Source organism: Podarcis bocagei (assembly GCF_964188305.1).
Source record: "Podarcis bocagei genome assembly, chromosome: 7".
Classification (NCBI taxonomy): Eukaryota; Metazoa; Chordata; class Lepidosauria; order Squamata; family Lacertidae; genus Podarcis; species Podarcis bocagei.
In genome coordinates this window covers 52,882,198-52,896,990 of record NC_138132.1, presented here as the reverse complement: position 1 = coordinate 52,896,990, position 14,793 = coordinate 52,882,198, and the positions used below count along the sequence as shown (strand labels likewise).

General features: G+C 44.3%; 1 protein-coding gene across 1 annotated transcript in view; it reads right to left on the bottom strand.

The window, feature by feature from the left end:
- Positions 1 to 14,509, bottom strand: part of SPG7 (SPG7 matrix AAA peptidase subunit, paraplegin) — a 32,722-nt gene extending 18,213 nt beyond the window's left edge. The window contains exons 1-5 of the mRNA XM_081201842.1: positions 14,231 to 14,509; positions 12,699 to 12,795; positions 11,119 to 11,208; positions 4,419 to 4,660; positions 2,203 to 2,342 (exon numbers count right to left, since the gene is read on the bottom strand). Coding sequence (XP_081057968.1) covers positions 2,203 to 2,342; positions 4,419 to 4,660; positions 11,119 to 11,208; positions 12,699 to 12,795; positions 14,231 to 14,383 — 722 coding nt within the window. The 5' untranslated portion in view covers positions 14,384 to 14,509. The remainder of the gene's footprint in view (positions 1 to 2,202; positions 2,343 to 4,418; positions 4,661 to 11,118; positions 11,209 to 12,698; positions 12,796 to 14,230) is intronic.
- Between the last annotated feature and the right edge of the window lie 284 nt (positions 14,510 to 14,793).

Below are 14,793 nucleotides of genomic sequence, written 5' to 3'. Positions count from 1 at the left end.
ACAAATGTCGCTAACAGAGAATGTGTGTTGTCTCTGACTCTGGGCAGATTGCTCCATTGAAACATAGGGAAACCTAGGAAGCTGCCTTACTCAGAGTCTACTGGCACATCTAGCTCAATTGTCTCCACTGACTGGGAACATCTCTCCAGCATTTCAGGCAGGGTCATTTCCAGCCCTACCTGGAGACACCAGTGGGGACTGAACCTACAATTTTCCATATGCAAAGCAGTTGCTCTACCAATGAGCTAAGGCCCTTCCCCAAGTCAGGGAAGTGCTTCAGACCAGCTCCTCTGAGCGACTGTCGTGGAAAGCAGGCCTCAAGGCCAGCATGTAGGACAATGTCCTCAGGTGTCTGAGATTCAGTGGGCATAGGTAGGGAAAGTGGTGGGCTGCTGGGAGTGCTAGAGGTGCCCAAAGGATTTAATACCATCCTCATTCAAGTCACAACTCTCAATGACTGCAACTTTCAGGTAAATAACCAACCTTTCACAATGCAAGATTGCCAAGTGATTAAAGCAAAAGGTTTTTTTTTTAAATACCCACCAAAAATATTTACATGTGGTGGTTAAGGCACAGATTCAACAATGAAAGCAGCACAAGGGTAACTTCTACAAAGTTTACATTCCAAATGGAAAATAAGGTAATGGTGGAAGAAAGCATCAATCGATCTGCAGCCAGTAGCTCATGTTGAAGGGATCCATGGAGAGGACTTCGGACGTTCTTTATCCTGGCTCCTGGAAGTGTCATAGTTCAGTGGCTGAGCATCTGTTTTGTATGCAGAAGGTCCCAGGTTTCAATTCCTGACAACTATAGGTAGGACTGGGAAAGACCCCTGCCTAAAACCCTGGAGAGACGCTGCCAGTCAGACCAATGGTGTGACTCAACTCAGTTTAAGGCAGCTTCCTATGTAAGTCAGTCAATAATTTGGTTTGCCTGTCAGCTCTGAAAGTAAAGCACAATGGGGAGAGTGAATAAAAAACCTTCCTCCCCACAAACCCAGAAATGTTTTGCCCATGAAACTCTTTTCATAGTCTCCTCAGAAAGCCAAGCCTGGCCCTGGAACAGAATGGTTTATAGGCCTCCTTCCATTCTTATTACAAGAGAAGCTCGTCAGCCAGAGATGACAAGATTCCATAAATCGTTTTTTTGTGGATAAAAGCTGCTGCAGCAGCAGAAAGAAGACCACAAGAAGAGCTGGCTCTTGCCATCATTAAGGAGAAACAAACGTTCCAAGCCAGCATTCCTGCATCTTTAGAAGCTTCTGCCCTCCTCCTGTTCTCAGCATCAATTCCCATTCTGACTTTACATCAGTATTAACAGCTTTAGCCTTTGCAAAATCCTTGTGACAAAGGATGTGGGGTTCTGCATAACAAAGTCCATACGTTTAATGGGAGCACTTGCTTCACATTGACATTTGGGGTTTGATTAGCAAAACATTTCTGCTCAGCATGGGGTCTATGAGTCAGTGTCCGCCAAAGGTACAGTCGGCTGTTGTCTTAATGGGCAAACGCTCGGGAGTTTATTTTTATAAGCCAAAGATAATACCGTGTGGGAGGCTCACTCAGGCTGTTAAGGCATTATCTCCATTGGATCCCCCACACTATGATCATTGCCATGTTCACCAAGCCACCCTGCAGTATTCACTGGAAAAATTGATTGGCACACTTTTCACAAGAAAATACTTTTGTAAGTCTATGGTGCTTAGGCTGGGTTGTGGTTGCCACAATCCACAGCCCCTTCCCTTGCTATTCCCATGGAAAATCTCACAGAGCTAAGTCATGCAATTAAGTTCCGAAGCAGGCAAAGTCACCTCCTAGCTGGCTAAACGCAGGAAGTGGTGTGTGTCATGCGTTTCACACATTTGTGGTTTGTGGTGGCTGCTGGTGTCCCAATCTAGGCCACCAACTCTTTTTAGGACATGCTTTGCCAAGCTGGCACCCTCCTGATAGTTTGGACTACAACTCCTGCCAGCCCAAGCCAGCACAGTTCTGTTAGCTGAGCCTAATGGCAGTTGTAGTCCAAAGCATCTGAAAAGTGTCAGGTCAGGGAAGGCTGCTTGGAGACACTGTACACACAGCCACGGCAAGCAAGAGGAAGAAGCACAGAGGGCATGGTGGGGTGGAGAGAGAAAGGCAAGAAATGGAGGGTGGGGCAGACAGTGCCTTGCAATGGTGGAGGAGCTTTCTTCTAAATATGTCATACTTTCCAAAGAAGCCAGTGCGCTTGTAGGAAACTGGGATCCTGTCCTTCAGGTCAATGCTCAGCTCTTCCTCAGCTGCCCGCAGTTTCTCCTCAAACTTGTCAATGTTTGCTACTTGCATTCTGTACATCAGGGCAAGCCTCTGGAGACACACAAAAGCAACGTTAACAACGCCGAGGCCAGATTCAGGACATTGATCAACTGGGAATTGCACAGGTGGAAAAAAACTGCTCAGGGCCACAGCCTGTCATGTGTGAGTAGGTGGGGGAATTCCAAGGGGGATGAAAAGTGGCTGCTGGGCAAGGAATTAAAAGCTACGTGACCTCTTAAGCTTGCCAAAATCTCAGGTTGGCTTAAGCACAGACAAAGGTGCACTTTGCTACGAGTCAGAGGAGAGGCTTAAGTAATCAACAGGCAACCTATTCTTACCAATATTAGCTGCCTTCTCTCTCAACCTGGAAAACTCACAAGGCCATGCAAGTTTCACTGTTTGTGGCAACTGCTATTGTTATGGGTACCAGTAATCAGTACAGAATTATTTTATTGTATTATAATAAGTTATTTTAGATCTAATGGAAGGGCCACCCACTGTAGCCTCACATGGGGCAGGTGCTAAGTTAGTCAGGACTCACAAGAGGATTTTTCCTGTGGCTGTACAGACATTCTGGAGGAAGGTTTGGAATGCTCTCTTTTATACCTCCTCCATCAGGAGAAGGCAGTTTTTCTCGTGCAAGCCTAATAATAATAACACCCCACCTATCTGGCTGGGCAGCTTCCAACAAAAGATTAAAAATACATTAAAACATCAGTCATTAAAAACTTCCCTAAACAGGGCTGCATATTAAAGTTGGATGTTTTCATTATCTGTCATGCTATTTGTGTCTTTTGGTTTTGAATTGCATTTATTATTGGATATTTATTTATTGTTAGCCACTTTGAGAGTACTCTGGTCAGAAGAAATCATAGAATCATAGAGCTGGAAGGGACCCCGAGGGCCATCTAGTCCAACCCTCTTCAGTGCAGGAATCAAAACCCAGTATTCCCAGGCAGTGTCCCATCCAAGTACTAACCAGGCCTGACCCTGCTTAGCTTCTGGGATCAGCCAAGATCAAGCATGTTCAGGATAGTATGCAAATTGTTCCAGAAAAAGCAAAAAACTGCTCACAAAATACTAATACTGTTTTATAAACATGTGGAGTTTCCCGAGAAACAGTTTATGAAAGTCATCAGGATGACTTATGCTTAAACTTTGCATTTAAAACCAAGACAATGAAATTCACTGTGATAGTTTCATTTAGATTCTACATGGGCAACTTCAGCTGCTTTCCCTTAAAGGTCTCCACTAAAGTCAGTGAGAGATTTCTCTGTTCCTCAAATCATTTAATGCAGGGATGGGCAGAAGGTGTTTCAGGATCTACTGGGTGAACTCTGGGTGACCTTAAGCTAATCAGCAAATATTTCTTATTCCAATTTTTTTTTAAATAAAAAATAGCAAAACCAAAAATCTTAGCTCTCAACAAAAATGAAGCTGCTGAAACAAAGCACACATTGGAAAACCATAATTTGATTTGTGTGTGAAACTCCTGCAAGTTCAATTCTAGTACAAATAACAAGTTCTGGGGCTAGGCAGGTGCTCAGAGGTACCATGGTCTGAATTCTAAGTGTGCATCATCCTTCCACCCAAAGCTCATTTGGGGGACCTCAAGGTTCTAGTAACAAAACAAGAGTAGATCCTGCAAGTCTGAAGTCTTCCCACCCTTAACTTGAATTACCTAAAAATTCAGCATAGATATTATGTTATCTTCCTTGTCTGAACAAGGAGATGAACAGATAAATGAAAACAATCAGAAAAGTATTCTTAATGTTGATATCCATATAGGAAAACTTCACAGAAGTTTGACAGCTTTCTGCTTATGAGGAGAAAAAGCAGATTAGGGAAAAACAAGATTATTTTTCAAAGAACCACCTCTGAGTCGACCAAGACAACAGGCCAATTTAGCGGCTGGTGAAGAACTATAGAAGCATTTGGAGGTTCACAGAACTGTTTGGCAGGCACAACACCAAGAGAAATCTGTGAAACTTAAATGTGTGCGGAATTTCTACTACCAATCCTGAAGCCTACATTCCCATATCAATCAAAGTTGGCCAAATGGAAAAATCTTTGCTTAACCTACTTTGCAATACTTTAAGGACTGATCTTGCTGAAAAAGACACTCACAGGCCGTCCAAACACAACTGCCCCTGGATGTAAGTAGATTTCCACAATGTCGCTCTCCGGCACCACTTGAACTCGCTGCACTTCCCCTTTCGCCAGCATCTCATTTACAAAGTCGTTCCAGGATATGTTGCCTCCACTGGTGCTCAAGGAGTTTAGCAGGCTCATGATGATGGCAATGAGAAAGAGGGTCCTCAAGCGCTCCCGGTACATCTGGTCCTCCCTCTCCCGGCGTCTCTTTTCCTCTTGAGAGAGGAAACATAAGAACACATCAAGATTAGCATTACGAGCTGGAGAGCAGATTGATTATGCCCCAAGCCACAGACCCCCACACAGTCTGTTTTTTGTTCCACATTTCATTTTCCTAGGAAAGCTAAGCTGGGCTAGGAGAGGCAGCATCTGGTTTGCAGTGTGCTATCACATTACAGCCCCTTTTTCCAGGGATTGAATGAGGAGAGACCAAGAGCAAGGTCACACAGCAAAGCTGCATGTAAAATGCCTGCTTCAAACTAGGCCAACAGCTCAGGAGCAGAGCATGTTTACGGAGCTGCCTACCTGGAGTTCCAACATTAACACACATAGGGAAAGGGGAAGTTTGCATTCGATTAGCCAGCAAATATTTGCTCTACCCAGCTCCAGCTTTCCACATTTAGCCTGTTTCAGCAGTTCTCTCTCATGAGCCAGCCCAGACAGCGTGTACAAATCAGCTCACATTCTGCAGGAGGAACCATTTTTTTCTCAGAAAGGGTCCTAAATACTCAACCAGATAATGCTAGGCTAGACATGGGCAAGATGCCTTCTGTCACACCACTACCACAAATACAGAATGAATGATGCAGCTCTGCACCAATTGAACAATTTGCAAAACCCATTTGAATCATGCGGAGAAAGCTCTTCAGCCTTCACCCGGTCCTACTGCTCTGCATAACTTGCACTTGGTTCAAACGGATGTGGGATCTGAATTGGGCTCCTACCCTTTGAAATGAATGGAGGCAAACTGCACAGTAGCAGCACTCAAAAGCTTGCAACTTCTGCCAACACTAGAAAGTATGGTCCATCTCTCCAGCATTCTAAGCCCCTTCTAAGGCAGGATTCTCCAACCTAGTGCCTTCCAGAGACTTTGGACTCCCACATTCCATCAGCCTCAGCCAGGACAACTGTATTCCTAGAGCAGGGATAGGGAACTTATCTCCCTACACCCAACACAGGCCACGTTTGACCCATTTTTGCATAGCACTGTGCATGGAAGGCTCAGTGATCTGCCGCCTGCTGGTGCTTGTAAAGTGCTGCACACAAGGCTTTGCAGGTGCAAACTTCTCCAGGCCTGGCCTTGTCTTTACCTGCCAACATATATGATGTCAAGTGTAGGGAAAGTGTCTGTGGCTTCCCCAATATGGCCTTGTGGGCCAAATGGAGAAGACCTGGCAGGCCTGAATATGCCCACACGTAAAAGTTTTTCCATTGCTGTCCTAGAGCTAGGGGCATTCCTAAAATGGTAGAAAACCATCTTGGTGGCTGCATCTGCAGGTCACTGGCCTGATCCTACAGGCTCTTCTTATTTTGGATTCTAAGTCTCATTTTATCCTGCCTTGCTCTTTGATCCAACCTGAATGGCCTAACTGCTGCCCATCTCTGCCAATGGCGCATCATCCATCGGAGCCATTAAGGAAGCCTCCCAAATAAATCATGGCTGTTTTGTTGGAAAATCTATCTGCTGTAGCCAAGATTAGATTTATGTTAACAAAGGCATTTATCAGCAAGCACCACCAGTTAAAGCAGATGCAAAAAGAAAAAGAAAAACCCCACTGTACAGAGATCCAGCCTCATCCACAATTCCAAGCTGGAGCTGCCTGATCAGACATCCAGCACCATATTTCACTCATGGCTTGCTCTGTCCTGACTATCCAATGACCCCCCACCCTTAGAGGAAAGTAGTGTTTCTCAGATAAAGCCGTTCACCAAACACCAGTATCTTAGTAACTATGCCCTGCCCACACCTCTTTTGTCTTCTCCTACCATCTCACAGTCCTTTGTTATATCTGAAAGGCCCAGCTACAGCAGAATGAGAAAATCTATCACAGGAGTTGCAAGCAAGTGCCCAATAAATAATTTTTAAAAAGCAACATTGTAAAAAATAAAAATAAAGCCCAACAACCCACAGAAACTTAACTCGGGGGAAGGATTCCCATAACATACAGAGTATGGGGTGAGATTACTTTCTGGGTTCCATGTGTATACTAAGGATGCATTAAACAACTTATCAAAGAAGAAAAGGGAAAAGGAAAAGGGATTCTATTGATCACAGGTATGGACAACTTTAATACCTGCTTTTCTGAACTTCTGCATATGCACACAAAAATCCACCCACATTTGGCCAAGAGGAAATCTACCGGTACTTAGCACCCAAGCTTATTAGTTTTTTTTTTTTCAGAAAACCAAAATGACATCTAAGAGCTTCCAGGATCCAAAGACATATTTTGTCTGATGAGGTGTTCTGCGAATCATGAAAGCTTGCACCAACTTTAACCTACCAAGTCAAGTCCATAAAAAGCATCAACACACTAATGTCATTTATCTTGATTACCACAAATTATACCCTACATATAAAGCTCTAAGTTCATTAACCTCCCCATAGGCTTAGGAGACAACTGGAAAGCTATTGCAGTAGTATTTTCTGGCTTGAGAGCCCCCAGCACTGTCAGGCATGGGGTTCAGAGCTCTACAATTTTTAGGACCCATACCAGCAAAGCGTCTTGGTCTAGTCAACTTCTTTTTGCAAGCAATGACCTCTTTTCACTGACAGAGGAAATCCTAATAAAGAACTGCTCTCTCCTAGGTTTCAGAGGCAATCCAAACAGATGTGCCCTCTGCGTTCTTTGATCAGAGTTGTAAAAGGCTTTCCCCCATCACTTGGGCCTCTCTCATAAGGTGGAGGTAGAACTCAGAGGCTGCTGTGGGAAAATTCAGAGAGATGCCGGCTGGCCATAGAATGGCTCTTGTCTACAAGTACACCAGAAAACGGCAGGAGGAACAGATGAAGAGCTCCGCCTGCACTGCTCTGCATTTTGCCCCCCTCTGCCATCCATCTTTGCCAGTTGCTCAGAGCCTCTACCACCCAGCTCTGCCAGGCTACCAGCAAAGGGACCCCACTTTTAGCAAAATAGCACACACATTCACCTCCCAACACTGCAGAGTGGTCACACTAATCATTCCATAAATAAGTCATATACTAGCTGGAAGAGACACTTCTTGTCAGCAGCTGTGGGACCCATTCCAGCCTCAGAAAGCCTTCATGAAGAAATGATTTGCCATTAACCCCAAACCTGAACTCCATGATTAAAAGCTTGCAGGGGCTGCAGTGACAGGCCACAGGACTCTTTGTAAATAATTACTGCTGGGATGATCTTTCCCCCAAAGACACAGAGGAGGATTCCACCTCGCAAAGTCAACTTATCCATCCATTACAAGCGGGGAAAGGCTGTAGCCCTCAGTAGGTCATGGTGTACACAAGTCAAGTAAAAAAAACCCACACCTCCTGGCCAAGATGACTGCTGCATATTATTTTGTGCAGCCTTTCAGGCACTGGAAAGGACATACTCATAACATAACATACTCATAGTAGGAGCTCCTGGAAAGACCTTGCAACAAATGTAAGACTCTCCATAGTAAATAGCTCAATCTATAGTATAAGGAAGGTGTCTTTTCTCCTCAGAGGTTGGGAGAGGGGTCATGATGAAAACAGGCCCTATTCCTGCTCTGAAGTAACTGCTGACTGATGTGAACTGGGACTGCATTGTGACAGCCAGCACATTACAGCATCTAGATATCTCCTTGCTAACCTGACACTGCCTGTTCCGTCTGAATCCTGCAGTTTGGCTCACTGGATGCAACACTAGCCCTGGATTTTGCAGATTCAGATTCATGTTCCACTACTGCCCTGGCCTCTCTCCCTCCTCCTTTCTCTCCCATACACACACTGTCTCAGTTACCTATCTGTAAAATGGGAATGGCAACAACCGCCTCAGAGGGCTTTTGTTTTAGCAAGTACAGCAAGAACTGTAAAGGTCTAAGCACTTTTTAATACACAATGCATACAGTGAAGTGGCATAGTAAGGGGCAGAAACTAAAAACTAAGATCTGACATGGCAGATCATTAGCCTCGAATACAGAGTATGGGTTTACTGGAGAAGAAATTAGCTTGAAACCACCTGGGTCCAGTGGCAACAAGCTGCTTGTTTATCCCTGTTCTGGACCACAAGAGACACTCATCTACTGTTGCACTTTGCACACAGAGCAGAAGGAAGGGCTAGTGTTCAAAGCAAAGGAACAATGGGAGGAGATGCTTCCTCTTGCCTTTTTACCAGCACTGCAGGCTTACATGAAAGAGCAGGAAGCATCTCATTTCCAGCACCTTTATCCAAGAGAGCAGCACTAGGAGTTTGCAGCCACAAGGCAGCCAAAGTGCAAGTCTGCTCCCTGCCCAGAAGCCCTTCTGGTCTCTCAGCACTGGGATACGCACACATGCACACTTGTTCTATGGAGGATATGTCTTTCCCTTTTTTAAAATGCAGAGTCAAATTACATCAAGGAGGAAAAAAGAGGAGGGGCAGAATACAGCCACCACTGCGGCTGTTTAGCTTCATCTATGAAATCTGCTGAAAGCTCCAAGGGAGGGATGTTAAACTTGGGGGCACTGTCAGGTCAGCTCAGCCTCAAAATGCAGGTTGTGTGAAGGGGGGGGAAGGGCAAGCTATTCTGAAGCTAAGCATCTGTGGGAGGCCCTTGTGATCTTTTTATAGCTCAGAAGAGGAAATTTTAAAGGAGCTCTCTGCAATATTTTCAGAGAGATGGGGGTGGCGGGACAGAACTATCACTGCAAGAGGCACATGCATACTCCTGCTGGCCCCCAAATCCTGACACAGACTCTGCTCAAATAAATGCCTTGCCAGTCTTCAGACTGCTTTTCCCTGACAAGTGCCAATGCCCTCTCCCTAGAAGGGAGACAAAGGTTAAATACTCAGGTGCACATGGCTAGATCTAGGGATGCAACAGAATCAGGTGGTGGAGTGGACTGCAATGCTCAACTTGTTTAGGTGTTATTCTCATTGTGTGATTAACACTCAAAATGAGAGCCTATGGGTATTTGGCAGGCTTCCTCTTTGCAGATATGCAGTGGGGTCAGCGAATGGGCCCCTGCTGTGTCCTTGTACAATGTGAATCATGGGGAGCAATAAAACCTGAATAGGGCTGCTATATTTCCCACAGATAGGGGATATGGTTTTTGAAAACCCACACATGTAAAAGTTCTATGCAAAACAGAGGACTTGGGCTACAATCCTAACCCTACTTACCTATGAGTAAGCCCTGTTGAATTCAATAAGTCTTACTTCTGAGTAGACATAGCTAGATTACACTGCAATACATCAATAATCCCATCCTTTTGCCTGCAGTGTTGGCCTTTATTGACATAATATTTTTAATGTAAAGGAGCATTCAAAAATGGAAGAACCCCTTTGCACTTTAAAGTGGTGCAGTCCACTTCACCACCTCATTGTGCCACATATAATATCACCAGAGCCAATATTCTTCATCCTCATAACAGTTTCCCTGAAATTTCAAAGGTTTTAAAATGTCCTAGTAAAATGATGGGTGCATCTGCATGGAGGCGAGTCTGACATATTCATTATACAGCTTTTGGAAAATACTCTTTACCCTGACTTGACCCCCGAGATGTATATTTTTAGGAAGCTGTTTTAAATTGTTTTAATTTACTTTTTTTAATTGTTTCAACCCTGCTTGGATCCTTAGGGTAAAGGCATGTAAATAATAAGCAGCTGATAAACACAAACATGCATGTACCCCTTACAAAAATAATTTAGCAAGACTATCCCTTCCCATCTGCATATTTCAATATCATTTTCTAATTAAAATAAAAAACTTTCTTTTTCAATGAACACTGTATTCCCCTCTCCTCTAACACAGCCAACATCTGCTAAATGTTAAAATATATTAACTGCCTCCCTGCCAGCAGCATGGCTCTCTCCACCCTGATGAAGGCTTCCCCTTCTTCATTATATTTGCATGGTTACTTGATACCCAAAGCAGGAGCAATGCTAAAACCACTGAAGCAGCAAGCTGAAAGTCACTCCAAAAATGTTACATCTGTGCAAAAGCAAATTGGTTGAGAATATTGCCTGTGTAGACTCTGAAAAACTTAACTGGATCAATAACACATGCTCTGGTAGAAGAGTTTCTGCTCCAAAATAAGGCATCCATTTAATATTGGCTTCTAAACAGCTTTAATACCTGAAATACATAAAGCTGTATATATTCAAAAGAACTGCAACCAAGTTCTGGAGGCTGAGATGGGAGTGTGGACACAGTCTTAAAGCCTTTGCAAGTCTCCCTGTGCTCCCCTTTTAAATCTCCAGTTTCACAGGGGGAGGGGAAAGACTCACAAAGCCTCCTGAGGAATTTTGACAGCTGGGCTAATACGCCCACTTGGCATTCATGTGAGAGCATAATGATGTCCTGTGATTGACAAATGTGTATCCTGCCCCCCCCCCGTCAGATCACCTGACAAATTTGGTCTATAAGACCAACGCTGATAAGGGCCCAGTCCATGGAGCCAAAAAGGTGTTCCACCTCTGCTGTAGTCACTTCTGACTGGAAGCTTCAGAGCAAAACTGCTATTTGTACTTACCCTCATCTTCTTCTGGAGATTTCCCTTTGGATCCTTCACCACCGCTGCCATTGCGATGAGAACCAGAGGTAGAAAAATAGTCAGTGCCACCTGTCAACAGATTTACAGTCAGAGTTCTGAGCATCTCAGCTTGTAATAAACAAGGTTTAAATTTCTCAAACTTTCCTATACAATTTATTGATAAAGTCTGTTGAGTTAGATCTCAAAGTGATTTGTTAATTGTCAACTCTGCTAAGAGCCCAGCTTCACAGAACTTCTCCCTGCTTTACCTGGAAGCATACATTCCTTCAGACAGGCTGAAGCACAAAGAGTGATGGGAAGAAGGGTGTCTCCATGAGGCTCTTTCTCTCCCTCAGCTGTTTCCATTCCAACTCACCATTATTAAAACTATCATGTAATTCTGTGATTTCTGCCGGTTTGGCTATTTTCCTCTTTCCCTCCCATCCCCTCTTCCTTTCATGTTGTGTCTTTCAGATTATCAGTTTTCAGACAGACTGTCCTGTTTTTATTGATCTTATATAAAGCTGGTTTAGAAGCTTTTTCGGCTAAAGTGTGGGGTGAAATACCTCCAATAAATAATCAAGGCTTCTGTGGACATAGCACAATAAATCTTTCATGGGTGGGATTGAACTTGTGACATGCAACAGCTAGGGGGGAAAAGAGAAAAAGAAAGTAATGACAGGATACAGCAACCAAGGGAAAGTTTACATCTTGTAGGCCAGTTCTCCTCAAAACGTAAACCAGCAGCATGGACAAGAAAGTGATATCTAAGGAACTAATAAAATTTGTTGATGGCTGATCACAGGGCAACAACCAAAAATTGGAAAACTGCTGAACTGTTGACATTGAATACTTGGCACATTAAGCTGTGGCAAAGAGCCATGGCAGAAAAACTGATTTACCAACTTAAATTAGCTAAGGCAAAGCTCAAAATATTTGATTTTTATATAGCGTGGCATGATTTTATCTCCTATACAAATTCAGCAACATTTATCCTAAGCCTTTCCTCAGATTATGGAAAAGTATAAACTGTAATATTATGATGAAGCATACAAAAAGCTCCAAGTTGCAAACAGATCTTACATTTATGTTCACCTACATATAAAGAGGGGAAATGTGTTATATACATTGCCTTGTTAGCAATTTCAAAATGTTTGTTTTTTTATTTTGGAAATATATTTTTTTTTAAAAGGGAATATCAGGAAAGCCTGGTGGGAGGAACAACGGCTGAGCCTAGCCTGAGGCACAACTCTTTGGGGTGAGTCTGGTCACACCTGGGTGGGACCCAAGAAAAGCCCACCCCTTAGCTGCCTAGTGTGATTTCCCATGTAACCCTCACACTTTGGAAAAAGCGATTCATTTGTCCAGTGTATTCAGAGCTCAACATTTGCATTTCAATGGTTCAGACTTGGCTTCTGTTTGTGCACCCAGCTTTGAGTAATTGAGGAAGCGATACACTTAAGACTGCAAGAAAATTGGGGGTGGGGAAGAAATAGAACAATGGCCAACATTTTGGTCACTGCCATGGCAGGAATAAGTTCCAGTAAAGGCACTATTGTTGTCAAACTTTCTTTACTCACCCAGAAATTTCCAGAGTCGGAAGGGGATAAACTGGCTTTTTGCTACCGACCGAAAAAGTCTTCCAGGTGTGGGGGAAAGCACTTGAGACAGAAGGCTCTGAGGAGGAAACAGAACAGTGCAAGGGTTACAGGGAATCATGGATAGATACCAGGGAATGAAGTCATGGGTGGAGTCAGGGGCTTTCTAGGGTGGAGTTTGATGGACTTTTTGACAGGCCAGGAGGCCACACTAGGAGTGATTAGCACAAAAGCATGGTTTATCAATTCCTCCTCCTGAGAATATCTGGTGTATATATTAGAATGCCCAATACCAGACTAAATGCAAAATAGCTACCTTACAATCCTGTATAGGAATAATTAATTACATTTACAAGAGATGTTGTAAGAATCAGTGGCAAAATGCATGTGAATTTGCTCTGTCCTCTCAAGCCTAGTTTGTAGACATGGTGGCAAGCCAGAGTGAGGGCTATCACTTATGGCTGCAGGCAAGGAGTTGCATAGTTGAATGTACCTCCAGAAGGTGGATGGTGAGCACAATAGGGCTTTTTCCATTGTGAGACCTGCAAACTATTGATTGCCACCAACTCTGCTGTCTTTTTGGAGTCAAGGATTTTTTTAATATTTTAATTGCTCATGCCCTTAGAGATATTATGTTTCATATACATTATTATTATTATTATTATTATTATTATTATTATTATTATTATTATTTGATTGCTCCTGACACTCTTGCTTCATGCTATATGATTGCATTTTTTAAATGGTTAAACTTTGATTCTGGAGGAGATTAATTTCTGAACAGTCAGAGACAAGAGCTTTAAACAAAGATGCAAGAAGCCAATCCCTCAATCTACAAAACTGGCACGTCATGGAAAAGCTTACGTAAGAATGATTCCCCCTGATACACCAATTTTCTGGGTGCAGAGACTTTTTTGGTATTATTATTTATTTTGTGCATGAACATGCACTGCCTTAGGTTCCATGACGGAAGGTAGGTGGGATATAAATGTAAATGAATAAAGCCTTATCATTTCCTATCCCATCCTTCCCCCACACCCAGCGTTTTATCCTCTCAATAACCCTGTGAAGTAGGTTAGGCTGCAAGAGAGTGAATGGCCTAACGTCACCCATTGCAACTCAGGGCTGTTAGACCATTTGAATCCAAGTCCGAAAGCAACACTCTCCGCTATATCACGCTGATTCCCCCGCTTTCTCGGTACTGTACAACCCACATCCTACTTTTTACCAAGGCAGGGGTTACAATCCTATACACGCTTACTTGGGAATAAGTCCCACTGAGCTTGATAAGGCTTTCTCTTGGACAGATGTGCAAAGGATTGCACTCTCATTTGCTGGTTGTGCAGCTGCAGAAAGTTCTGTGGAAACTGGGGGTGATTAATAGAAAAAACCCTCATGACTGTCACCACCAAGAGCTGGCAGGTTTAGCGGGTTCAGGCCGGGGGGGGGGGGCTTTCCTCCCGGGTGATGAGGCAGTTTTAAGAGACCTCGGTGCCTCACCGCCTCAGCCTTACCTGAAGGCCGTCGCCACCGCTCTCTTTGCAGATCCTGGGCCAGCCGCTCTGCAGAGCCCGGAGCTCGGCCGCCGGGAAAACCCGCGGCGCCAGTCGTAGAGCGCGGCGGCAGCTCCTCCGGAGCAGCAACAGCAAGGAGACCGCCCCGGTCATGGTCCAGGCACCGAGCTGTTCAGTTCCCCAGTGCGGACGGTGAGATCCAGGCGGGGGCCTGGCGAGAAAGCCGAGCGGAGGCTGGAAAGGAGGCGGCTTCCGCCATCTTAAAAGCTGGCAGCCGCTCAGCGTAGCCCGCTCTCAAGATGGCCGCGCCTGACTGTTCTCACCTAATGGGAAATTCGGCTGGAGGGAAACGCGGGGCCCAGACTTCGCCCACGCTCGGCCCAGAAATATGCCCTCTTTTAAGTGCGGCCGCCTCCCCTCAGACACACTTTTCAAAACTTGCATTTCTTCTTTTTCACCCGGGGGGGGGGAGAGGAGCTAGGGAGATATCTGGACGTCGCTGTTTCGCTCGTCATTATTACTGTTTTTTAAGACTTAACATTAAATTCCAGTCATCTGAGGAT